Genomic DNA, 27912 nt, shown 5'->3' on the forward strand with positions numbered 1-27912 from the left:
GTGGTCTGTGGTCCCCACCTGCAGAACCACTCCTTTATTGAGTGTGTCTTGATAATTGCCAATAATTTCTATCTATTGTGTATCCCATTTGCACAACAGCATGTGAAATTGATTGTCAAACAGTGTTGCTTCCTAAGTGGACAGTTTGATTTCACAGAAGTTTAATTTACTTGGAGTTATATTCTGTTGTTTAAGTGTTCCTTTAATTTTTTTGAGCAGTGTATTTTATTGTAAACCCTGAGATATACATCCTGAACAGTTGTTATGCTCTCATCTTATAATTGCCCTTTTCTACAGTCAGCAGGGCACTTGGGCTACCCTGTCGAATAATTACAAACTATAGTTCTGCCCATGACTCAAACGGCAACTTAAGTATTGAGGAATACTATGATGTGTATGGTGATCCCGTGGAAGAAAGTGAGGATAGCATATGGTAAGTGCGTTATTACTGTATAGTATACTATTCTTTACAAAATGAAAGTTAATGAATTTACATGCCAGACACTTTTCAAAAGGAAGGTCCCATATACTGTAGGTTAACTGTATAAGCCATAACATCTCTTTTTTATGGCAAATAAGAAAGGTCAGGGCTAATGAATGGAGGAGTCCTATATGCTTCCATACTGTTAGGAATAGTGGTTATGTCCTCCCACCTGGGAATGGATAGGGTCTGGTACCATTCTTCTCCGGTCACAAACACCGCTATTTTCCTGCTGACCCAGAGAGGGTTCACTGCCTGCCTTCGCCGGTTATCAGGAAGGGGTCTGTTCACCCTGTAGGTGGAACTACTATGCGTGCAGGGAGATGGTTCCATTCTTAAGGAGCTTTGAGTTCTGGAGTAGTATGATTTGTGGGGACACGGGACTCCCGTATCTCCCACGGATTTCACTGCCCGGGGAACATGGAATACTGGGTTTCCCTTGTTGCCAGGCAATGCAGGACACTGCTGTGTTTAGTACTAGGCAGTGGTGGGATTCTATTCATCCTGCTGTGTAAGTTAGCAGGGATTGGCTGTCTTTGGGTGATTGGGAGGTATTCAACAACTAATTGGTTTCTTCAGCATCAGGTGGGCTATTTAACCAGGTTCCCAGCTCAGGTCTTTGCTGTTTATTGATAAAAAAGTTGTGGTGGAGAGTGGCACTTGCAGTTTTGGTCACTCGCTTTCAGGGTTTGCCTTAAGGTTCACTTCCTTTTCTCTATGCGCTATACTACCAGGGTTTGTACCAGAGGCACCTATCTGTTCTTGACTAGACTCTGACCGTGTCACCAGACGTCTGCTGTCCTGCAACAGCAAGCCTGGGAAGGGCTCTACCCAAGTCCCCCTCCTATTTACTAGTATCTGGGTTAAAGCTATCCCAGCCCTTTAAGGCTCGCCTAGCTGGGGCAGCTCGTGCTATGTGCGTCTGGAGACTCGCCTTTGCTGGTATGGTGCCAATCTTGGTAGGTTTCTCTGCATTTGCTCATAACAAATACTGACAAGTTCTTGCACAATACCACCTGCAGTTTTGCTCATGACCCTAAGAAATCCATTTTAAATCTGTCATATTTGCACACAGTCATAAATCTTCTAACATACACTAATGTTTAAACAAAGGGTTATAAAAGCTGACAAATGCACCGTCTTTCCAGAGATAGTGACAAAAATTATCTTTTCTAGGAATTTCCATTGCTGGAATGAAGGTTGGATGATCCGGACTGATCTAGGTGCCTATTATAGTGGATGGCAAATCTTTGATTCAACACCACAAGAAATGAGTGATGGTAAAATAAAAATATTGACACACCTAGTGCACTTAAAAGGGTTGTCTGCCTAATGTATTTTCATATCTTAGTGAGAGATAGAAGAACACATGGACTGAGAAATGGCAAGCGTGCTTTCCCCTTCTCTTAGTTTAATACCCATCTAAGACATATTGGTTCCTATGGATACATTGAGCCTAAAATTAGAAATTTTAGGGATGGTAATGCTCTCTAAGCAATTTCCTCTACCCAAATCTGGATTCTAACCCATTGTGGGCTACACAGAAGTTTGGGAAATTATTGGTTAGTCTTTGCATTATCTACGTGCAGGACTCAATGAATTAACTGCTGTGGTTTAGTAAAAATTCTATGATTGGTATCACCCATCTGAAATTCACAGTCTGAGAACAGACATGATGTCCAGTCTGTCTGCAGATCTTCTGACCTGATCTTGTGCCAAGTGAAAACAAATGCAGGAATTGTTATGCAGCCTCTGTCTTGCATCCATGGCTGAGCTGGTCAAAGAACAAAGCCAAGTGGTAACAGAAAAGTATCCAAAAGGGTGTTTAGGGTAATTTCCAAATAAACTCTAAAACAGACCTGGCGCAAAGTGATTAAAAACTTCATTAAAATATCAGAGTACATCGGGTTTCTGGGCTCAAGGGCCCCTTTTTCAATTGGCAAAGACAGAGACATAAAGGGCCGGCTGCTATTTATATAAGGACACAAACACCAAAGAAATGGATACACAGGCCACTAGCACAATACATTAATTGGATCAAACCATCAACATTTAAATTACCATGACAACTGAAATACATTGTTACAACACCTTACAAGAGTAACAAATTGATCCCATGCTGTCGCGCAGCTGAAAGAACAACAACGTATCAATGTTCCCTGTGAGAATGCATATGCTACGCATAAGCTAGTAAGGCCTCTTTCACACTTCCGTCAGCAGTGTCCCATCTTAATGCGTCGTAGCGACGTACATTTAGAAAATAGTGTTAAAACGTACGCAACGTTTCCAGTATATCGGGGGATGCACAGAGAGAGAGAAAGATTTTTTTCCCCGGGTTGGAAAATGGTTCCAGGTATGCTCAAATGTAAAAACTGGAACTGTCACTGGATTCCTGCGTTTCACAGTGACCGCATGATCGTGCGTCCATAGGCTCCCATTCTGTGGAACGACGTATGACGCAGGAGGCGTCCTGGCACGTTTTTCCACTACAGACAAAAAACGTTTCTTTGAACGTTTTTTCCAAGCGACAGGCCGTCAAATTCCGCAGGATCCAGTGCACGACGGATAAAACGTGTGGCCATACGTCGCGATAAGTCACTAATCCAAGTCTATGAGAAAATGCAGGATCCTGCAAATTCTTCTGCAGGATCCTGTTTTTTTCAAAAAACGACATATTTCGACGAGAGCTAAAAGGCGGAAGTGTGAAAGAGGCCTAAGGCGTCCTGTTCCTATAATGATCCTGGTTCGGAGATGGGTTGTCCACTCCATGTACTGTAAACTGCATGAACACTTTATTAAATAAATAAAAAATGACAATGAAAAAGTCATAAAAGTCACCTTTGCTTGAACTAGTGAAAGTGGATCTGCAGTGTACTATATAAATACAACATTTGTATATATGGATACCACTTCTAAAGCTTCCTCTTATCAGCGAGAAAAGAGAAATCTTATTGGACATTTTTGTTATCACTGTTTTAGCTTACTTGGGGCAATTATATTTTTGATAGAATTAGATCTACGATATATAACACGTGGTATTCCTATGAAAGGGTTCATTCTTTAATATGTCTAGGAAATGAGTCATTCTTAAAGGGAACCTGTCAGCAGGCTTGACCCCCAACAGGCCGCCCCAGGGCACAGGCATATCATTAACTAAAAGCTGAAAATAAAGATTAAAGAGCAACCACAAGATGGATTTCATCAACCAAGGTGTCATTGTAATCAGTATAATGGTGCCGACCTGACACTGTGTGTAGGTTACTGTGCACAATCCTGCTAACAGGTTCCCTTTAAGTTTAGTTGGGAAATACCTAACAAGGTTTGAATACATTACAGATACTGTGTACCTTTCAAGCTGCTTGCTTAATGTCAACTTCTATTATGAATGGTACTTTTTTTATAAGACTCCCATTTCTGTTTATAGGCATTTTCCAACTAGGCCCTACATCTCAACGTGCAGTAAAAGAAGGCGATGTGGATAAGCCATATGATACTCGCTTTGTGTTTTCGGAAACAAATGCAGATGTGATTAAAGTAATTGTACAGCGGGATAACAGTAAAACCTTGGGTGGAACAAATCGTACAAAAGTTGGACAACTCATTTGCACAAAGGCTGTGGGAAGTGATAGTTACGTCAATATCACAAGTGAATACAAGTATGCTGAAGGTACTACAAAATTACTATGTATAACAAGACCAATCGTGTGGCTCTACATCTTTTGGGAAACTGCAACTCTCAGCATTCTAGTATAGTTCTAGTTTCCCACAAATTGAAAAGTCACAGGCTGAAAATCATTAATGAAGAATAAGGAAGTACTCTTATTCCTTCTACCTCCAGGTTCATCTCAAGAGAGGCAAACATACAATAAAGCTCTGCGGTTGATTGGTTTGACTCCAGGATTTGTAGCATTCTCTGCAGACGGAAGTTCCAGGTCAGCCCCAAGCCGTGAAGCTGAGGTTTCTGGAGAGATATCATTTTCTGGGTCCCCCAGGGTTGGTGATGACATTGAAGCAATACTGACTCTCAAGAACTTAACAGCAAAACCCAGAAATGTCAGTGTCAATATCAGTGCAGCTGCCATTGTTTACAACAAGGCTGTGAGACGGAAGGTCTTTAGTCAATCTGTGACTGTCAACCTCGGCCCAAATGAAGGTACTGTATTTCTACAATATTTTTTAATTGAAAAAGTAAAACAGTTTTCTGATTTACAATGTATAATCTTGGGGTGAAATGCATAGTGATCTCTTAAATCAGGATGTATAACATTTTCTACTGAGTGACACATTGCCAGACTGAACCAATTCCAAGGACTCCAATCAAAAGTTAAAGGGGTTTTTTCCCATTCATGAAGGAGCACTTTCTTGTTTTTGCGTTTCTGTTTTTCGCCCCCCTTCTTCCCAGAGCCATAACTTTATTATTTTTCCATCAATATGGCCATGTGAGGTCTTATTTTTGCAGGACGAGTTGTAATTTTGAACAACACCATTAGTTTTACCATATTGTGTACTCAAAAATGTGAAAAAAATTCCAAGTGGGGTGAAATTGCAAAAAAAACGTGCAATTCTACAAATGTTTTGGGGATTTTTTTTACCACGTTCACCAAATGTTAAAACTGACCTGCCATTATGATTCTCCAGGTTATTACGAATTCATTGACACCAAAAATGTCTAGGTTCTTTTTTATTTAAGTAATGAAAAAAATCGAAAGTTTGTTAAAAAAAAATTAAATAAAAAAATTGTGTCATTTTCCTAGACCCGCAGCATCTCCATTTTTTGTGATATCGGGTTGGCTGAGTGCTTATTTTTTGTGTGCTGATCTGACGTTTTTAATTATACTATTTTGGTGCCGATGCGACCTTTTGATCGCCCATTATTGCATTTTAATGCAACGTCGCGGCGACCAAAAAAAGTAATTCTGGCGTTTTGATTTTTTTTTTCGCTACGTCGTTTAGCGATCAGGTTAATTCTTTTTTATTGATAGATTGGGCGTTTCTGAACACATCGATACTAAATGTGTATGTAGTTAATAGTGTTGAGCATTCCGATACCGCAAGTATCGGGTATCGGCCGATACTTGCGGTATCGGAATTCCGATGCCGAGTTCCGATATTTTTGTGATATCGGAAATCGGAAGTGTGCGGTGCATATGGTTCCAGGGTCTGGAGGAGAGGAGTCTCTCCTTCAGGCCCTGGGATCCATATTCATGTAAAAAATAAATAATAAAAATAAAAAATATTGATATACTCACCCCTCCGGCGAACCTTGGCTCTTAGCGGTGCCTCCGTTCCTAAGAATGCAGGGGTGAAGGACCTTCGATGACGTCGCGGCTTGTGATTGGTCGCGTGAGCGGTCACATGAGCGGTCACGCGACCAATCACAAGCCGCGACGTCATTGAAGGTCCTTTACCCTGCATTCTTAGGTAATGGAGGCAGACGCTGGGACTGGTGAGAGCCGGGGCCGTCGGACGGGTGAATATATCAATATTTTTTATTTTTATTCTTTATTTTATACATGAATATGGATCCCAGGGCCTGAAGGAGAGTTTCCTCTCCTTCAGACCCTGGGAACCATTCCGATACTTTGTGTCCCATTGATATGCATTGGTATCGGGTATCGGTATCGGCGATATCCGATATTTTTTGGATATCGGCCGATACAATCCGATACCGATACCTTTGCATATCGGATGGTATCGCTCAACACTAGTTAACAAAAACTGACATCGCGGATCCACATGACCAAAAACCTATATTTTGCCAAAAGCAGAAGGAGTAGCTCCTAAGTATTATATAAACCTATACTGAAAGATGGAGCTCTATTCTCAAGCAATGAATGTAGTGAGTCAGTTTTATAAATAATCAAATCACAATTTTATTAACTGACACAAATATGAAATACTCGAGTTATACAAACCCTAAATGCAATACAAAGGACGAGTGCAATGAAAGGGAAGGAAACAAATGACAGTGTGCACAACAGGGTCGACACGCTACTCAAGAAAGCGCACCAAAACATGGCATAGACTATAAATAAGACCAATTCAGGAATAATCAAGCCAAGAGAGCATAGCATATCTATATGGCCAAAAGGCGGATAAATATCCAATCTAATTGTAGTCTAACACCTGCACCATCTATTTTAGAAAGCTAAAGTGTCGATAATAGTGCAGATAAAAGATGGTGAGCTTTTAAATTTCACTGCCCCCCCGAAGAAGCCTGCAACGCGAAACACATGTCGGGGTACTAGATGCACACGGCTGGACACGCTGCTCCCCCACATGGGTAAGAAATTGATTCCAATTGAGAATTTGTGGTCAGACTTGAAGATTGCTGTTCAAAAGAAAAAAACATCTAACTTGATGGCGCTGGAGCAGTTTTGCCTTGAAAATTGGGCAATAATCCCTGTGCCAAGTCGTGGAAAGCTCATAGAGACTTATTCAAAGCAACTTGCAGCCGCAATTGCCGCAAAAGGAGGTTCTAGAAAGTAATGACTTTACGGAGGTGAATAGTTATGCACACTTAAGTTTTCAGTAATTTTGTCCTATTTGTTGTTTGCTTCACAACAAAAAAATAAGAATTTGCAGTTGTAGGCATGTAATTTATATGAGCTGATGCCAACAGTAAAAAAAACCTGTGAAATTCCAGGTTGTGAGGTAGCAAAACACAAAAAATGCCAAGGGGTAAATACTTTTGCAAGCCACTGTATGCCATCCAGTGTACATCTTGCCACATGTATGCAGTCCTTGATCAGCCGGTCGAGGGTGCATACTGCTGTGTGAGATGTGAGCACGTTGTGCATTTGGAAACCCAGATACTGGATCTAAATGTGCAGCTGGCAACACTGAGATCCATAGACAATATGGAGAGGAGTCTTCTGCTCACAGAGCAGACGCTCAATGGGATAGATGAGGAGGGGGATGGTAGGATGGAGCTGCAGGACAGTGTGGCAGTTAGCTGGGTGACAGATAGAAGGCGGGGTAGAGGGAAGAGTGCCAGGGAGGCTAGTCCTGATCTGGCACACCCCAATAAGTTTGCTAAGTTGGCAGATGAGGGGGGTGCCAGTACAGGGGTAGCACTGCTGCAGCCAGGCATGTCCTCTGAAAGCCGGAGGAGTGACTGCTCCAGTAAGGAGGGAAAAAGGAGAGCAGGGCAGGCCAGACAGGTGCTGGTAGTGGGGGACTCAATTATTAGGGGAACAGATAGGGCAATCTGTCACAAAGACAGGGATCGTCGGACGGTGTGCTGCCTACCTGGCGCTCGAGTCCGACACATCGCTGATCGGGTGGACAGATTACTGGGAGGGGCTGGTGAGGACCCAGCGGTCATGGTGCACATTGGCACAAATGACAAAGTTAGAGATAGGTGGAAGGTCCTTAAAGATGATTTCAGGGAATTAGGCTGCAAGCTGAAAGCAAGGACCTCCAACGTGGTATTTTCCGAAATACTGCCTGTACCACGTGCCACACCAGAGAGGCAACGGGAGATTAGGGAGGTTAATAAGTGGCTCAAGAATTGGTGTAGGAAGGAGGGGTTTGGGTTCCTGCAGAACTGGGCTGACTTCTCAGTTGGCTGCAGGCTCTACGCTAGGGACGGGCTGCACCTCAATGGGGAAGGTGCAGCTGTGCTGGGGGAGAAAATGGTTAGAAGGTTGGAGGAGTGTTTAAACTAGGGATTGGGGGGGAGGGTATTCATTTTATAGGAGGGGAAGATAGTGCAGATAGAGACCTGGGCACAAATAAGGAAGTTGGGGGTGGCGGTCGCATGGGGGGTGGGGTTAGAACAGTTAGTAATTTAAGAAAGAATAGAGGTACAGAGAGTAACATCAAGTGCATGTATACTAATGCCAGAAGCCTCGCCAACAAAATGGATGAATTAGAACTAATGTTGTTGGAGCATAATTATGACATGGTGGGGATATCTGAGACGTGGCTGGATGAGAGCCATGGCTGGGCTGTTAACTTGCAGGGCTATAGCCTGTTCAGAAATGACCGTACAGATAAGCGAGGGGGTGGGGTGTGTCTGTATGTAAAATCTTCCTTAAAACCCATCCTGCGTGATAATATAGGTGAATTTAATGAAAATGTAGAGTCCCTGTGGGTGGAGATGAGGGGAGGGGGGAAAAATAATAAATTACTGATAGGGGTTTGTTATAAATCTCCAAAACTAATGGAAGCAATGGAGAATATCCTCATAAAGCAAATAGATGAAGCTGCGACTCAAGGAGAAGTCATTATTATGGGGGACTTCAACTACCCTGAAATAGATTGGGGAACAGAAACCTGCAGTTCCAGCAAAGGTAATCGGTTTTTGACAACTATGAGAGACAATTACCTTTCACAACTGGTTCAGGACCCAACAAGGAGGGGGCACTGCTAGACCTAATATTAACCAACAGGCCAGACCGCATATCAAATATAAGGGTTGGGGGTCACTTGGGGAATAGTGATCACAAAATAATAAGTTTTCATGTAACCTTTAATAAGATGGGTAGTAGGGGGGTGACAAGGACACTAAACTTCAGGAGGGCAAATTTCCAACGGATGAGAGAGGATCTTGGTGCAATTAACTGGGACGATATCCTGAGACATAAAAGTACACAAAGAAAATGGGAGACATTTATTAGCCTCCTGGAAAGGACCTGTGCACAGTATATACCGTATGGGAATAAACATACTAGAAATAGGAGGAAACCAATATGGCTAAATAGAGCTGTAAGGGGCGCAATAAGGGACAAAAAGAAAGCATTTAGAGAATTAAAGGAAGTAGGTAGTGAGGAGGCATTAAATAAATACAAAAAATTAAATAAATTCTGTAAAAAGCAAATCAAGGCACCAAAGATTGAGACAGAGAGACTCATTGCCAGAGAGAGTAAAAATAATCCCAAAATATTCTTTAACTATATAAATAGTAAGAAACTAAAAAATGACAGTGTTGGCCCCCTTAAAAATAGTCTGGGTGAAATGGTGGATGAGGATGAGGAAAAAGCCAATATGCTAAATGACTTTTTTTCATCAGTATTTACAAAAGAAAATCCCATGGCAGACAAAATGACTAGTGATAAAAATTCCCCATTAAATGTCACCTGCTTAACCCAGCAGGAAGTACAGCGGCGTCTAAAAATCACTAAAATTGACAAATCTCCGGGCCCGGATGGGATACACCCCCGAGTACTGCAGGAACTAAGTACAGTCATTGATAGACCATTATTTTTAATCTTTAAAGAGTCCATAATAACAGGGTCTGTACCACAGGACTGGCGTATAGCAAATGTGGTGCCAATATTCAAAAAAGGGGCAAAAACTGAACTCGGTAATTATAGGCCAGTAAGCTTAACCTCTACTGTGGGTAAAATCCTGGAGGGCATTCTAAGGGATGCTATGCTGGAGTATCTGAAGAGGAATAACCTCATGACCCAGTATCAGCACGGGTTTACTAGGGACCGTTCATGTCAGACTAATTTGATCAGCTTCTATGAAGAGGTAAGTTCCGGACTGGACCAAGGGAACCCAGTGGACGTAGTATATATGGACTTTTCCAAAGCTTTTGATATGGTGCCACACAAAAGGTTGTTACATAAAATGAGAGTAATGGGGATAGGGGAAAATATGTGTAAATGGGTTGAGAGCTGGCTCAGGGATAGGAAACAAAGGGTGGTTATTAATGGAGCACACTCGGACTGGGTCACGGTTAGCAGTGGGATACCACAGGGGTCAGTATTGGGCCCTCTTCTTTTTAACATATTTATTAATGACCTTGTAGGGGGCATTCAGAGTAGAATTTCAATATTTGCAGATGACAGTAAACTCTGCAGGGTAATCAATACAGGGGAGGACAATTTTATATTACAGGATGATTTATGTAAACTAGAAGCTTGGGCTGATAAATGGCAAATGAGCTTTAATGGGGATAAATGTAAGGTCATGCACTTGGGTAGAAGTAATAAGATGTATAACTATGTGCTTAATTCTAAAACTCTGGGCAAAACCGTCAATGAAAAAGACCTGGGTGTATGGGTGGATGACAAACTCATATTCAGTGGCCAGTGTCAGGCAGCTGCTACAAAGGCAAATAAAATAATGGGATGTATTAAAAGAGGCATAGATGCTCATGAGGAGAACATAATTTTACCTCTATACAAGTCACTAGTTCGACCACACTTAGAATACTGTGCACAGTTCTGGTCTCCGGTGTATAAGAAAGACATAGCTGAACTGGAGCGGGTGCAGAGAAGAGCGACCAAGGTTATTAGAGGACTGGGGGGTCTGCAATACCAAGATAGGTTATTACACTTGGGGCTATTTAGTTTGGAAAAACGAAGACTAAGGGGTGATCTTATTTTAATGTATAAATATATGAGGGGACAGTACAGAGACCTTTCTGATGATCTTTTTAATCATAGACCTGAGACAGGGACAAGGGGGCATCCTCTACGTCTGGAGGAAAGAAGGTTTAAGCATAATAACAGACGCGGATTCTTTACTGTAAGAGCAGTGAGACTATGGAACTCTCTGCCGTATGATGTTGTAATGAGTGATTCATTAATTAAATTTAAGAGGGGACTGGATACCTTTCTGGAAAAGTATAATGTTACAGGGTATATACACTAGATTCCTTGATAAGGCGTTGATCCAGGGAACTAGTCTGATTGCCGTATGTGGAGTCGGGAAGGATTTTTTTTCCCCATGGTGGAGTTACTCTTTGCCACATGGGGTTTTTTTGCCTTCCCCTGGATCAACATGTTAGGGCATGTTAGGTTAGGCTATGGGTTGAACTAGATGGACTTACAGTCTTCCTTCAACCTTAATAACTATAGAAATTCCAAAGATCGCCACACTGTGCACCAAAAACACTAAAAGAGAATCTGTCATCGGGATTTTATACCCAAAACTAATTGCATGAATAAATAAGGTTTAATGCTGATTCTTTTACATTCATATACCATTGACTTGGGGTATAAAATCCTGATGACAAGTTTCTTACTACCTACACACCACTCTTCTCTTTGACATGGATAATACATGTAAGCAGCTGCCAAACAAGCATGACTGTGATCAGATGTTGGGGGCCGCAGAGAATAACATTTCTGGCTGCAGATTGTTTGTGTACCCTTGACTTAAATCAATGTATGAACAGGTTTACTTAAATACTTACGTTTTTGTAGTCATCCTCTATCCTTCCCCCTTCCATGCATGTAATGACTTAACATTTTTTAATGTTACTTAACCCCTTCGCGACATGCCCCATACTAGTACGGCACATGTCGGGTCCCCTGCTTTGATGTGGGCTCCGGCGGTGAGCCCAAATCAAAGTCGCGACATGTCAGCTGTTTTGTACAGCTGACATGTGCCCGAAATAGAGGCGGGTGAAATCGCGATTCACCTGCCGCTATTAACCTGTTAAATGCCACTGTCAAATGCTGACAGCGGCATTTACCCAACGCGCATGGCCATGCGGCCGGAAATGAGCGCATCACCGACCCCCGTCACATGATCGGGGGTTGGCGATGCATCAGGATGTGCAGCGCCCCAGAGTCCTGGTCGTTGCAGTGCTGATGCTCCGCCGCTAAGGGGAGTGTTGGTACGTCTGATGGCACTGAAGGAGTTCACCTGACCAGGTATCACAAACACCAATACACTTCACAGTCTGGCCTCCAGGGGGAGCTAAGGGTGCTATGTATTAGGCCACGCCTCACAATCTGGTAAAACTGGGGGTTAGATAGGAAGTTGGACAGAAAGCTGACTGGGTTGGAACCAGGCAACATCCTGTGGCAGAGGGTGTTGCAGGGGAAGATTCAGGGGGGTCCCTGTCAGGGGTGGGATCCTGACAGAGGCCTAGCGAACAGAAAGAACGTTACGGGACCGCGCCTGCACTTCATTGCGGCGGTACCCCAAGAAAGGACAAGAAGCGAGGTTTATTGTGAAGAGTGAGAAACGAGATTAATGCAGCAAGGAGAAACACCAGTAGGAGTCGTGCTGTAAGACCGAGACAACATTCTACTGAGGCGCGTAGCCGGTGGCCGGAAACGCCGAGGAAGTATTGAGCTCCAGGCCTTACTTCAAACCTACAGCAGGACAGTCAGTTATAGGCGGGCTGTCTCACCCAAATCACCTAAGCAGACATAGGGGGCAACAGTTGGAGAGGGGCGACTGTAGGGTCCCGGAAGAACTCCAGGCCTACCCGTCATACAGGTGCATCCTTGCCATATCATCTGGGGGACGGAGAAGAACATCAGAATCAGTTGTGACTCGGGAACTTCAGAAACAGACACAACAGTTGTGGGGACTATCCCGTGGTGCTAAGCAGGGAAGGACTACAACACACAAGCGCTAGAAGGTAGGCACAGATTTCCACCTGCAAAGGGAACTCTAGAGGTGCCATCGGACCGGCCGGTCTCAGACAGCCCTGTTAACCGTACTCCGGATTGAGGATCCTGAAGCCTTCAGTAAAGAGGTAAAGAGACTGCAACCTGGTGTCCTCGTTATTCACCGTGACCTGCACCACACCACATCATTCTCAACTTTCACTGGACGCCCCTCAGCAGGGTCACGGACCGGGTCTAGTCACCGTGACAATCCCAGAACCGAGACAGAGAGGCCCGGTGCCGGGTACCCCTCGGCCCTGCGGCAGTGGGGGCGCTCCAGATGGTAACCATAGAGGTCCTTGAGACTGATGCCGGCCTGCTGTGACCGCCCCCTTGTGGTCGGCGCTCATAGCACACCTGCATTTCAGTTGCATAGCAGCGATCTGATGATCGCTGCTATGTAGCAGAGCCAATCAGGCTATGCCAGCTTCTAGCCTCCCATGGAGGCTATTGAAGCATGGCAAAAGTTAAAAAAGAAATGTTTTTAAAAATATTAAAAAAATAAAAATAAATAAAAGTTTAAATCACCCCCCTTTCGCCCCATCCAAAATAAAACAATGCAAAAAAATCAAACCTACACATATTTGGTATCACCGAGTTCAGAATCGCCCGATCTATCAAAAAAAAAGCATTAACCTGATTGCTAAACGGCGTAGCGAGAAAAAAATTTGAAACGCCAGAATTATGTTTTTTTGGTCACCGCGACATTGCATTAAAATGTAATAACGGGCGATCAAAAGAACATATCTGCACAAAAGTGTTATCATTAAAAATGTCAGCTCGGTACGCAAAAAATAAGCCCTCAACCAACCCCAGATCACGAAAAATGGAGACGCTACAGGTATTGGAAAATGGTGCTTTTTTTTTTCTTTAGCAAAGTTTAGAATTTTTTTTGCACCACTTAGATAAAAAATAACCTAGACATGTTAGGTGTCTATGAACTTATAATGACCTGTAGAATAAAAATGGCAGGTCAGTTTTAGGATTTAGTGAAGCTAGCAAAAAAGCCAATCAAAAAACAAATGTGGGATTGCACTTTTTTTGCAATTTCACCGCACTTGTAATTTTTTTCCCATTTTCTAGTATAAGACGTGGTAAAACCAATGGTGTCGTTCAAAAGTATAACTCATGCTGCAAAAAATATGCCCTCACATGACCATATTTACGGAAAAATAAAAAAGTTATGGCTCTGGGAAGGAGGGGAGCAAAAAACGAACATGGAAAAATGAAAAATCCCAAGGTCATGAAGGGGTTAACTAATTTACATATTCTTCTATATACTAGTAAGATGGGTAGTTTATTAAATGCATGATGAACAGCTGCTTTCGTCTGTACATAGTGAATCAAACGTATTGGGGAGCGAAAAACGAAAACACAAAAATGAAAAAGGGCTGCGGCGGGAAGCGGTTAAAAAAATGTTTTCTATGGCAGACAATCCCTTCTGTTTTAGAATTTATCCAATGTAACTGGTTAGGACAACTAGGGAAAGCTGGGGTGTCAATATGATCTATCGGTAACATCGCCAGTGTGAGTCTCTCAAGTATATTAAAAAGAATGTTATTCCTTCAAACCACATTGCAAATAGATAGGTAGAGTTTCAATTTCTGATACCATTTCAATGGCACACATAATTATAACCAACTGAGTTTTGCTGAGAAAAAATCAACTACATAAGAGTCACTGGGGAATCAAGGTTCTAAAGTGAGCCAAAAATCTGCCTTACCATTAGATGATTGCATTGAAAAATGTAATTTATAGTATTTCATTAAAGGCAACCTGTCAGCAGTTTTGGTCGATATATAAGATGCAGCCACTGCCTTTCAGGGCTTATCTAGAGCATTCTATAATGTGATAAGCCCCCGGTCCGACCTGAAAGATAAGAAAAATAAGTTTTATTGTACTCACCTGAGGGGCGATTCAGTGCGGTCCGTTCCGATGGGTGTCGCAGGTCCACGACCGGCACCTCCCATCTTCTTGTTATGCCACCCTCCTGTTGCTTCATCACTCTCCGGCATCACGCTCCTGTGCAGGCGTACTTCTCTGCCCTGTTGAGGGCAGAGCAAAGTACTACAGTGCGCAGGTGCTAGGCCTCTCTGAGATTTACCAGTGCTTGCGCACTGCAGTACTTTGCTCTGCCCTCAACAGGGCAGAGAAGTACGCCTGCACAGGAGCGTGATGCCGGAGAGTGATGAAGCAACAGGAGGGTGGCATAACAAGAAGATGGGAGGTGCCGGTCGTGGACCTGCGACACCCATCGGAACGGACCGCACTGAATCGCCCCCCAGGTGAGTACAATAAAACTTATTTTTCTTATCTTTCAGGTCGGACCGGGGGCTTATCACATTATAGAATGCTCTAGATAAGCCCTGAAAGGCAGTGGCCGTATCTTACATCAGCCAAAACTGCTGAGAGGTTTGCTTTAAACCATTCATACCACTATACGAGCCTGTGGCATGTATAGAGAATATTTTGGTTAATTGTTTATAATTGGTAAAGGTATATATTATTTTATTATATTTAGAAATGAGTGAAACTTTTCAAATTTGAATTTGTCAGCTTATCTGAAATTTTTTTTCACTTAATTGTCGGCAAATCAATTCACTGCAGCTTAAAAGTACTGTAAAAGCTCCAATTTCCCTGAAATGATGTGAATAACACTCTGAAGTCTCCTAGGACTTATCCAATGCCTTTCCAATTCTTTATTGCAAACACAGCCTTAATAGTGACAAAGTGACCTCACAATACATAGCTCCTATCTCTCTCCTTTATCTCCCTTTTCAATTATATTGGTGCTATTTTCTTTTCTTCACACACTCATCTTCACTGTTGTGTGTCCCACATTGTCTGTACAGTTTCTTCAGTGTTTTATAGATTTCTCTGCCTATCTTCATAGCTAAGCTGTGAGCTGTGCTGTCCTCTCACTATCAAGATTTACCACAAAAAGGTTGCTGCACTACTTGCTTCAGCTTTTATACAGTCTACAATTGTCCTTTCTGATTGTCTGTGCCAAACCATGTGATATGATTGTTGCAAGGTATTATATGGAAGCTTGCCTGGCTAAGTCCTAGGTCATGTGAGCCTTCACCCACTAATGCAATCCTCTGCAATGTATCAAATAGCAGCAACTATTTTAAGTAATTTGCAAAAAGTGAACCACAAAGTTTTCTGATTCGCCGAGTCCATGTCTATTAATATTAGCATAAACATTATACATGCAGTATGTGCAAACCAGACTGGGATTTATACACTAAGTACAATTACAGAACACAAGGCTTACAGTGCATTTGTGTCTTTTTATAAGTCAAGCTTGCGACATATGTTTGTGTTTGTATTAAACAGACTCTTTCCCATAATCTGTACTATGTTAATGGAAATATTGCATTAGCAGATTTAAGAGAGTATTAAAATCTAAAAGGCAAGACATCTAGTATGCAATCTGAACCTTGGACAAGAAAAGCAAGTTGTTTCCTTAATGTCTTAAGACAGTACATACAAGTCTAGAAACTGTGTTGCCATTGCTATATCTCATACCCAAAAAAGCCCAATCCACCATTCTTCGCCTAGTTCTTAGATTAGACGAGAACACCTTTTATCATGTGCATCATTTTCTTACAAGCTGCAATACTGGCGACATAGCCAAAAATTATATGTAACCTGAAGACAAAAGAAAATCTCTCATAAGTAGCCTTCTGCATAAGAAGTGAACAAAGCCTAATCTGGCCTAAAATTGGGAACTAAATGTGGTAAGACAGGAATAAATATGGGAAACCACTCTTCTAATTAGGTTTTTACATTACTATTATAAGTGTGGAAAAGATATTTGGACACACTGTTTGGCCAAAATAAGGAGTTCCTGGAGACTGAAGGATGCTCTTAAAATGGTAGGCTTGCTGGGACCTTAAAAAACATATAGCTGTACCGGATAGTTTATATATTATGTCCCAGTGCCAGTAATCCTTCTCAAACCCTTTATGTGGAAGAGTAAAAAGCCAGTGGATATCTTACAGAAGATTTAATCTCATGGCAAACTATTGGACAATCAGTCTGATATGGAGGAAGTTATTCATTCAAGCAATGTGTGGTGGGCATCATAATCTCAATTTTTTCTGAACACTTAGTATCCCTTTGGACCACTAAATAGCTTTCACATTTACTTGTTTATGCAAGTTGTGAGTTGAATTCTTCATAGACCGGACATATTAATTGATGTATAAGTGGATGACATCAAAAAGGTATAAATTTAAATTCACGGGCTCAATGGAAATCTGAAACATGCCCTCGAAGGAAGTAGTATCATCTTATAACACTTCTGGCCCTCAACAACTCCTGTACCTAAAACCTTGTGAATTTTCCAACCTATGGTTATGGGAAGAGTTCCTTTCTCTTTTAATGCAGCATATAGTATCAGACTTTGGTGGCAAGGGCCCACCAGTGTCACTAACTCTGTGGCCCAATGTTTGCCTTTATGCAAACATTACATTACCTTAATTAACTAATTAAACTATTCTTCTATATACTAGTAAGATGGGTAGTTTATTAAAGGGAACCTGTCACCCCGTTTTTCTGTATGAGATAAAAATACTGTTAAATAGGGCCTGAGCTGTGCATTACAATAGTGTATTTTGTGGACCCCGATTCCCCACCTATGCTGCCGAAATACGTTACCAAAGTAGCCATTTTCGCCTGTCAATCAGGCTGGTCTGGTCAGATGGGCGCGTGGTGTCTTCCCCCAGATCTTGCTTATTTTTCCGTTGGTGGCGTAGTGGTTTGCGCATGCCCAAGTCCAGAATCCACTGCACAGGGAAGGGAAAAGAGCGCGATCTGCGCTATTCCCCTGGTGATCGTGGGGGTGGCCATCTTCCTGTGGCCGCGCGTGTGCAGATGGAGCGCTCTGCTGCCCGGGGCTTCAGGAAAATGGCCGCGGGATGCCGCGCGTGTGCAGATGGAGATCGCGGCGGCCATTTTCCTGAAGCAGAGTTCGCATCTCTGCTTCAGGAAAATGGCCGCCACGATCTCCATCTGCGCGTGCGCAAACCACTATGCCACCAACGGAAAAATAAGCAAGATCTGGGGGAAGACACCACGCCTATCTGACCAGACCAGCCTGATTGACAGGCGAAAACGGCTACTTTGGTAACGTATTTCGGCAGCATAGGTGGGGAATTGGGGTCCACAAAATACACTATTGTAATGCACAGCTCAGGCCCTATTTGACAGTATTTTTATCTCATACAGAAAAAACGGGGTGACAGGTTCCCTTTAAATGCCTGATGAACAGCTGTTTTTGACTGTACATAGTGAGTCAAACCTATTGGGCCAACTGCTGCTCATATTGGGGGGTTAAGTGGCTTACTCCTGCACAGGGGCCTCTGGAGGTGGTCTGAGGATTGTCCTTGACTGATCTCACCATTCTTCTTCTCTGCCTTTCTGATGTTTTTCTTGGCCTGCCACTTCTGGCCTTAACAAGAACTGTACCTGTGTTCTTCCATTTCCTTACTATGCTCCTCACAGTGGAAATTGACAGGTTAAATCTCTTAGACAGCTTTTTGTATCCTTCCCCTGAACAGCTATGTTGAATAATCTTTGTTTTCAGATCATTTGACAGTTGTTTTGAGGAACCCATGATGCCACTCTTCAGAGGAGATTCAAACAGGAGAACAACTTGCAAGTGGCCACTTTAAGTAGCTTTTCTCATGATTGCATACACCTGGCTATGAAGTTCAAAGCTCAATGAGGTTCCAAAACCAAAAAAAGTGCTTTAGTAAGTCAGTAAAAAGTAGGTAGGAGTATTTAAAACAAGAAAATGATAAGGGTGCCCATACTTATGCACCTGTCAAATTTTGTTTGAATGCAGATTGCACATTTTCTGTTAGTACAATAAACCTCATTTCAAGGCAGAAACATTACTGTGTCCAACAGTTATTAGATATATGAAACTGAAATAGCTGTTGCAAAAAAAACTATTTTTATAAAACATTAAGCTTAAGATTAATAGGGGTGCCCAAACTTTTTCATATAACTGTATAATTGTTAATTTAGCTTTCATGTTTTTATGATATCATATTTCATATCAACAGTGATAAATTAGGCTTAGGGTCCCCATAAACAATAGCTGTTCCATACACAGGAGCGGAGTTCCAAATCCTCCACACACTGGATCCTTCGCTCTACTGAAAGTTCCTGTATGCTCTATGAGAGAGCCACTGTCAGACTCCAGTGATGACAGTTTATGTTGCCAAGAAGAAAATTATGGAAAAGATGGCTCCTATAGCATCTGACATCATCTGCTGGAGGAGAGTTAAGAGACTTCCATACACTTTAGACCGTCAACCGAGCGCTCCAATATTGGTGTTTTTAAGCTTACATTAATCTAATGTACATTGGTGCCTTAGAAGCTCAAGGTGGGACAATTTCCTAGTTTCGCACACATTCTACATTTTAGTGAAATTTTGGAAATCAATAAAGAGAGAGAGAGAGAACATATGAAACAAAAGAAGATGAAGCAAAGGTCAAATATATGCTATCTGATATTTCCATATCAAGTCTTGATTTTTTTGGTGCATTTGAAAAGTTTAAATAATTTGGAAACATTTAGCAACTTGCTTCTCTGAAATGATGATTTGATTTTGATCTTGGCTTTTCCAAGCTGCATGACATGAAGCACTGTATGATTTCTAACTCATTTAAGATGCTAATTAAGCAGACTTGGAAAAGTTTCCATTAGGTGGAAGAAAATAACTTTATTCCAGTTTCCAGCATCAACTCAAGATGTTAGCAATCCATGGGCAAAGATCTACAGCTCTGACAAAAGAGAACATTTTCTTCAAAAATTCTTTACCATTTGCCTATGGAATCCAAGTCAAAAGTAAAAAGCAACAAAATCTCAGGGTGTACAAGTTACCCAAACAATCTACGCCACAACGCATACTAAGCAAGATTCGGCAACAGGACTCTGAGTAACTAAACTCTACTTGTAACTGCTGCCTGTAGACATTAAGGAATCAGAAAATATAACATTTCCTGAAATTTTCACTTCCTTTGGTCAGAAGGCAGCACAGATATTGCCTTATTAAAATATGTGCTGGGAATCTGTTATTGTACTGTTTTTTGTCATTGCAATCACATTAAAAAATATAACACTTGGTAAAATAAGTTATTTCAGGTTAATATGGTACCAATTAACCTCCTTATTGTGCAATAGGTAATGGGCAGTCAGTACCAGCTTGCATATCTTGTATTCCAACCAAACGGAAAAAAAAGTTTGGTAAGTATTTTTACATGCTATTTTGCATTTTTTGTATAAACTAACAATTCATAAATTACTTAGGAAATGAAAATTGAAAACACATACAAAATAGAAGATATAGTATTATATGAGTAGAATAAATGAAACAAATGCTATTAATTACTTCTCCATTATGACCCATTGTTCAAATCAATCATTTTTAAAGGGGCCTTAAGGGGAAAATACATTGTTCTACAACAGTGTTGTATCAGAGGTTTCTGGTGGTTAGTGTCCTTCAAAGACTGCTACCACCTACCCAAACATAGATAAAAAAACGGACAGCACCACAGTAGTTGTGAAAAAAGCAGCTTACATGTTTATTCTGCCATCTGCAACGTTTCGGTCCACAGACCTTTATCAAGCATCTCTGTGGACCGAAACGTTGCAGATGGCAGAATAAACACGTAAGCTGCTTTTTTCACAACTACTGTGGTGCTGTCCGTTTTTTTATCTATGTTTGGATTCGTATACTGGGATGGATCCCCTGGTGTGGACGAGCACCCTATTGTCCATAAAGACACTGTTATTTAAGGGTGCGGCCTGAATATATATTTTTTGCTACCACCTACCATCTTGGACTTTCTATTACTACCCTAGAAGATGACTTTGAAAGGATTTCCCATTTGACTACCTATGTAGTAGTATTTTCTTGTATAATTATCTTTATCTTTATGCAAATATTGTAACAAGAGAGAACAATAAAATGATTTAGATAATAGACAAACAACTACAGTAAATTGAGCTAACTTCCAAGACTGTAAGGCTACTTTCACACTTCCGTCGGTACGGGGCCATCGCAAACCGTTAGCCCGACGTACCGAAGGACGTTGTGCTAAATTTAGCACAACGTGGGCAGCGGATGCAGTTTTACAATGTATCCACTGCCCATTGTGATGAGCGGGGAGGAGGGGGCGGAGTTCCGGCCGCGCATGAGCGGTCGGAAATGGCGGACACGTCGCACAAAAAAAGTTACATTGAACTTTTTTTGTGCGTCGCGTCCGCCAAAACACGACGGATCCGTTGCACGACAGATGCGACGTGTGCCCATCCATCGCGATCCGTCGCTAATACAAGTCTATGGGCAAAGAATGCATCCTGCAAGCACATTTGCAGGATCCGTTTTTTGCCCATAATGACGGATTGCGATGGAGGACAAAAGATGGAAGTGTGAAAGTAGCCTAACCTGTAGCTTTAGTCTGCGGGCAGCAATATCACGAAAGAACACATAGGAAAACAAGTATTAAAGAACCATATGTGAAACAAACCATGATATGTGTTAAATTGAACCTGTCAAGTCCCCAAATGTTACAAACCTGCAGATATAGGCTTAACCTGGAGGTTAACAGCATTTCAATGTTGGCCGGTCGCATTACTGAAAATTGCACTACCAGGAAAAAATTATCTTTATTCTTCTTGAGAGCTGCCAGCATTCAGTGATTGAGGCATGCAAGGAGTGACAACAATCACCTCTCATTATATGGTGATCAGTGGATGTAAGCATGCCCCAGTACTTTGTTTGACAGGTCGCTGTGTAATGCATGTGTGCAGACCAAGCTGTCAAAGTGCTGGGGTGGGCTTATAGCAGCCGCTCTTGGTCCAGCAATCATTTTAATAAATAGGGCCTTTGAAATAAGCTGCATAATAAGATCATCAGCCAGTGTATGTCCAAGTACACTTACCAAGTGCTACTGGGTGCATGGAGGATGGGAGACAGATCAATAGGCGGGACCATATTCTGAGGAATATTTAGAATGTGAAGCAGGGTAAAGCTAGATTAGTGAAGTGAGGCTTGTTTAAAGAGATATGGTTTCAAATCATGCTTAAAAATGTAGGAACTAGATAGTAGTCGTATCGTCTGGGCTAGTTATTTCCAGAATATTGGAGCATAACGAGAAAAGTCTTTGAGACGGAGGTGCGAGGTTCGAATTATGGAGGATGTTGGTTCTAGATCAGTTGCAGAACGGAGAACAAGGGTAAGGTGGTAGACAGAAATTAGGGAGGAGATATTGGGTGGTGCAGAACTGTGGAGAGCTTTGTGGATGAGACAGATAAATTTGTATTGTATGTTTGAGCGAATGGACAACCAATGCAATGACTCACTCAAGGTTGAGGAATCAGTATAGCAGGTGGACAGAAATATGACCCTGGCTGCTGCATTCAGGAAGGATTGGCGAGGACAGAGTTTGGTTAGAGGGAGACTGATCACAAGACCTTGCAATAGCACAGGCGAGAATGAATATTAGTGACAGTAAGAGTTTTTAAAGTTTTAAAGCGTTTCCTGTCTTAGCAGTGGACACTGCAGACTCTCACACAGCGTGCTGCCACACAGATGACTGATTAAGGTCAGGTATTGACCGAAATGTCTCATTTATTTCTGCAATTTCTTCACTCAAGACAAGCCAGAGCTGGTATGTCACTCTCCACAAAGAGAAACCTTACCCCTTAGACCTCAGTCCAGAGCCTCTCACCCAGCCAAATCAGTTCTCATGCTTCGAACTGACGAGGGCTAACAGCCCGAAACACTGTGTCTGCAAATTGAGATACTGATTTGACTCTTATCCCAAGTCATATTGCAAGACTCGTTAAAGGGTTGATTGTGACTTGTAGTATCGCTACTTCCAATAGGTAGTGCTATAGAGTTCAAGTCCTCTTTTCTCTGAAGAGGCAATTTGCATATTAAATTTCCCATAGGAGCATTGCACGGTGAATACGCCTCCTTACCTTCACAAGCCAGAGCTGGTATGTCACTCTCCACAAGGAGAAACCTTACCCCTTAGACCTCAGTCCAGAGCCTCTCACCCAGCCAAATCAGTTCTCATGCTTTGCACTGACGAGGGCCAGCAGCCCGAAACACTGTGTCTGCGAATTGAGATACTGATTTGGCTCTTATCCTAAGTCATATTGCAAAACTCATTAAAGGGTTGATTGTGACTTGTAGGATCGCTACTTCCAATAGGTGGCGCTATAGAGTTCAAGTCCTCTTTTTCTCTGAAGAGGCAATTTGCATATTCACTCAATAAATAAGTTATATGTTCTATCAGTATACCCAAGTCTTTTTCACACAAGCTGTTGCTTAGTTCTATTCCTCCCATTCTGTGGATGTAATTTTTGTTTTTATTGCCAAGATGTAGAATTTTGCATTTCTCTATTTAAAATATCATTCTATTAGTCACTGCCCATTGTTTAAACGTATCTACATCCTTCTGAATCCTTTCCCTGTCCTCTCTAGTGTTAGGGTACCGTCTCACAGTGGCACTTTGGTCGCTACGACGGTACGATCCGTGACGTTCCAGCGATATCCATACGATATCACTGTGTATGACACGCAGCAGCGATCAGGGACCCCGCTGAGAATCGTACGTCGTAGCAGATCGTTTGGAACTTTATTTCGTCGCTGGATCTCCCGCTGTCATCGCTGGATCGGTGTGTGTGACACCGATCCAGCGTTGCGTTCGCTTGTAACCAGGGTAAACATCGGGTTACTAAGCGTAGGGCCGTGCTTAGTAACCCGATGTTTACCCTGGTTACCATCGTAAATGTAAAAAAAAAAAAACAGTACATACTCACATTCCGGTGTCCGTCAGGTCCCTCGCCGTCTGCTTCCCGCACTGACTGTGAGTGTCGGCTGGAAAGCAGGGCACAGCGGTGACGTCACCGCTGTGCTCTGCTTTTACTTTACGGCCGGCAGTCACAGTCAGTGCGGGAAGCAGACGGCGAGGGACCTGACGGACACCGGAATGTGAGTATGTACTGTTTGTTTTTTTTTACATTTACGATGGTAACCAGGGTAAACATCGGGTTACTAATTGCGGCCCTGCGCTTAGTAACCCGATGTTTACCCTGGTTACCCGGGGACTTCGGCATCGTTGGTCGCTGGAGAGCTGTCTGTGTGACAGCTCCCCAGCGACCACACAACGACTTACCAACGATCACGGCCAGGTCGTATCGCTGGTCGTGATCGTTGGTAAATCGTTTAGTGTAACGGTACCCTAAGCTATCCCTCCTAGCTTTGCATCGTCTGCAAATTTGATTAGTTTACCTTCAATTCCCTTATCTATATCATTTATAAAAGTGTTGAACAACACTGGGGCCAGGACAGAGCCTTGTGGTACCCTACTTGAAACACTCTTCCAATTGGATGTGCAATCATTTATTACTATACTTTCAGTACGATCACTGAGCCAGTTATGAGTCCACCTAACCGTAAACTTGTCAGTCACATACTTGGTCATTTTTTCAATAAGGATAGTATGAGATACATTATCAAATACTTTGCTGAAGTCGAGTTATACTATATCTACCGCATTTCCCTGATCCACTCAGTCAGTGATTCCATCATAGAAGGAAATTAGATTAGTCTGGCATGACTTGTTTGCTACAAACCCATGCTGACTCTGGTTAATTACTGTATTCTTATCAAAGTACTAACATACATGCTGTTTAATAATTTTTTCAAAGATTTTTTCTGGTGTATAAGTAAGGCTCATTGGCCTGTAATTTCCTGGCTCCATCTTCTTTCCTTTTTTCAAGACAGGGACACCATTCTCTAATCTTCTGGGATGTCTCCTGTTCTCCAGAATTTTTCAAAGAATTTGGATCGTGGTTCCGCAATTTCCTCTGCTATCTCTTTCAGTACCCTAGGAAGTAATTAATCTGGACCAGGAGATTTTAATTCATATAACTTAGCTATGTGTTCTCACACCATCTCTCTATTTAATGATAATGTGGATTCTTTTATTCTTTCGATAGCACCATCAAGATCAATTGATGTTACAATTGCTTTCTTTGAGAACACAGTGTTAAGGCTAGCGTAACGCACCGAGTAAATAGGGATGTATTTATTGATATCGGTGCGTTCGCAGCCCGGGGTCCACCGTGCAGGAGTACCTGCTGCTAGCAAATGGTGGCACTATATGGCGGTATGGACTAACTCAGTTAATTCACCGAGTAGCCGTGAAAACAAAGCACTGTGCCCTGTTAGACTTCACAGAGGCACAGGCTAACTGCCCAAACAGAGAGCAGTCAGTGGTCACGCATGCACACAAAACTCCTCGCCGGAGGTGCCAGCATTCTAGGGGCTTATTTCAGCCAGGTCCCTGAATACACTATCACGTGACCACACTGGCGCAAAGCACATAAAGAACAATACTAGCGCATGGCCGTGCGGCCATGCGAACCTTATATAGTTGCAGCACATACAGGACCTTCCTAGAAGGACCAATGAGAGGCTGCCACAGAGCGTGAGCACCTACAGGATCTTCCTGAAGGACCAATGGCCTTAGCTGCAGTATCTGATCATGTGACCCTCGATCACCACTGAGAGATCCTACTCTGGGCATGCTCAGAATGAGAAAAGCAGGACTTAGTCCTAGAAGCGTCTGCTCGCTGTTGCCCAGCACTGACTTCAATGGCAGAAGCTGGAAAAGCAGCAGTAACTCTCTGTACAGAGTCAGACTGAGCAAGACGCTGGGACTGACGTCTCCGCTGAGCAGGCTCCACTGCGGCAGGAGAAGAATGGGGGACCGCAGCGGAGATGGCCCGAGATTCCCCCTGTGCAAAGGCCGGAGCTCGACCCCTAACACACAGATACTAAATAGAAATGGAAAAGTGGTCATTATTGACCACTTCAGTCTTTGCATCCTGTAAATTCTATAGCATCCTTAACTTTTGCTTTTCTTTTGACATACCCCTAAAATCCTTTTTTATTGCTTTTGGTTTCCCTTGCAAGCCTCACTTCTAATGTTTACCCTGCATTCCCTGCAGACAGCATTATTTTCTTCTTTCCACTTAGTATACATTTCTTTTTTCTCTTTTAATAAGTGTTCAAGTTCTGTGTTCATCCATCCCGGTCTCTTTAAATGCTTCAAATTCTTCATTCTTTTCTAGATTGTTACTGATTGTGCAGTGAGAATTTCATTTAGCATAATCTCCCATCCTTCTTGGACATTTCTGTCCTTTAGATCATCCAGCCATTGGACCTTTCCTACCCTCTTTCTGAGTCCATTAAAATCTGCCTTTCTGAAGTTCAATCTTAAAGTCAGAGTCCTTGCTGGCCTTCCTCCTAAATTCCCAGCCACCTTTACTTCCTCAACCATTTCCTCCCTTTTGGTTAGAATTAGGCCCAAGATTGCAGATCTTCTTCTTCTCCCTCCTGCCTACTGAAAGATAAAGTTGTCAGCAGGAGAAAATAAGAATTTTCTGGACCCATTACTTTTGCTTGAGAGAGATTCCCAACAAATATCAGGATAGTTAAAATCTCCCATGATCACTATGTCATACTTTTTTGAGACATCTGATGTAAAAAGAGTTCATCCATTTCTTCAGTCTGTCCAGGTGGCCTATAGTAATTACCTACAATTGTGTCCTTTCTGTTCTTCTCTCCTTGAATTCTTACCCAAATAGTTTCTGCGGAGCTACCATTCTCTGAAGCTTGGATCTCTGTGGAGATATAATTTTCCTAACATACAATGGAACACCTCATCCCTTATTGTTAATCCAGTTTCTATTAAATAAGCTGTAGCCTTCACGGTTTTGTATTCCAATCTTGTGTAGAGATGATACTGGAAATTATTAATATTTATTTATATAAATCTGCTGATTGTTTGTCCAATAGCGGAGGTGTATAGCGAGAACATGAGGGTGCCTAGGACTGAGCCTTGAGGAACCTCAATAGTAAGAGTAAGATTAGAGGAATAAGAGCCAGCAAAAGATACAGCAAAGGAGCGGTCAGAGAGGTAGGAAGAAAACCAGGAGAGAATGGTATCCTTAAGGCTGATTAAGTGGAGCATATTGAGGAGGAGCTTGTGATCCACAGTGCCAAATGCTGCAGAGAGATCCAGGAGAATCAGCAGAGAGCAGTGACCAATAGATTTAGCTGTTAGCAGATTGTTAGAGAATTTAGTAAGGGCAGTTTGAGTAGAGTGTAAAGAGGGGAAACCAGATTGTAAGGGGTCAAGAATAGAATTATCAGAAAGATAGCAGATTAAAGCAGAGTGGACCAAGCATTCCAGGAGTTTAGAAATAGAGGGAAGATTAGAGACATGTCTGTAGTTAGCAGTGCAGTTCTGTTTGAGCCTGGGAATTTTTTTTAGCAAAGGGATTATGTCAGCGTGTTTGAATGAAGAGGGAAAGAAAATGAGCTTGATCTATTAAGACTGATGTTTCTTATGCCAGTCTTAAAGATGGATGTTCAGGACTACATTGTGCTCTATTCATTAAGACATGTACACCACTTAATGAATAGGGTGCATGTTATCACTGGAATGCACTTCCATGCGCCTCACCAGAAAAGTTGCTCCAGTCTTAGAGAGTAAAATTTCCTAATCTTATGCCAGTCTTAAAGATGGACATGCATGAGTATGTTACTTTTGAATAAGTTATTGTGCCACACCCTGTCCTGCCCTATCTCTGCCCACTTTGGCAGAAACTGTTGTGAAAATGCCAAAAATCATACTTTTTTTGTGTACAACTTTGTGTTTTATATCTGTAATCTGATGATTAATCGGATAATAATAATAATAATAATTTTTATTTATATAGCGCCAACATATTCCGCAGCACTTTACAATTAAGCGGGGACATCTACAGACAATAAATTCAGTACAAGTTAAGACAATTAAATCGGCTCTAATGAAGCAATCTGATGAAGCATTCCAAAATTAATTTTCTGTAGAATCTATATGAAAATGAGGTCATTTTTTGGCAAAGTTAAGATTCAGTGGTAATATAGTGAGGCTTAAAGAAGTTGTCCACTACTTGGACACCCCCTTCTCATACCCCATGAT

The 27912-nt window shown here is 42.1% G+C and overlaps 1 protein-coding gene across 3 annotated transcripts in view; it reads left to right on the forward strand.

Moving 5' to 3' along the window:
• The window catches only part of LOC143765198 (protein-glutamine gamma-glutamyltransferase E-like), a 121589-nt gene that overhangs the window by 63026 nt on the left and 30651 nt on the right, over positions 1 to 27912 (forward strand). For 2 of the 3 annotated variants that reach the window (XM_077251636.1, XM_077251634.1), the window contains exons 7-11: positions 298 to 433; positions 1658 to 1761; positions 3906 to 4148; positions 4320 to 4634; positions 20045 to 20107. In XM_077251636.1, coding sequence (XP_077107751.1) covers positions 298 to 433; positions 1658 to 1761; positions 3906 to 4148; positions 4320 to 4634; positions 20045 to 20107 — 861 coding nt within the window. The remainder of the gene's footprint in view (positions 1 to 297; positions 434 to 1657; positions 1762 to 3905; positions 4149 to 4319; positions 4635 to 20044; positions 20108 to 27912) is intronic. The other variant, XM_077251635.1, reaches the window with a different exon arrangement.

Source organism: Ranitomeya variabilis, chromosome 4 (genome assembly GCF_051348905.1).
Source record: "Ranitomeya variabilis isolate aRanVar5 chromosome 4, aRanVar5.hap1, whole genome shotgun sequence".
In the NCBI taxonomy this organism is placed as follows: domain Eukaryota; kingdom Metazoa; phylum Chordata; class Amphibia; order Anura; family Dendrobatidae; genus Ranitomeya; species Ranitomeya variabilis.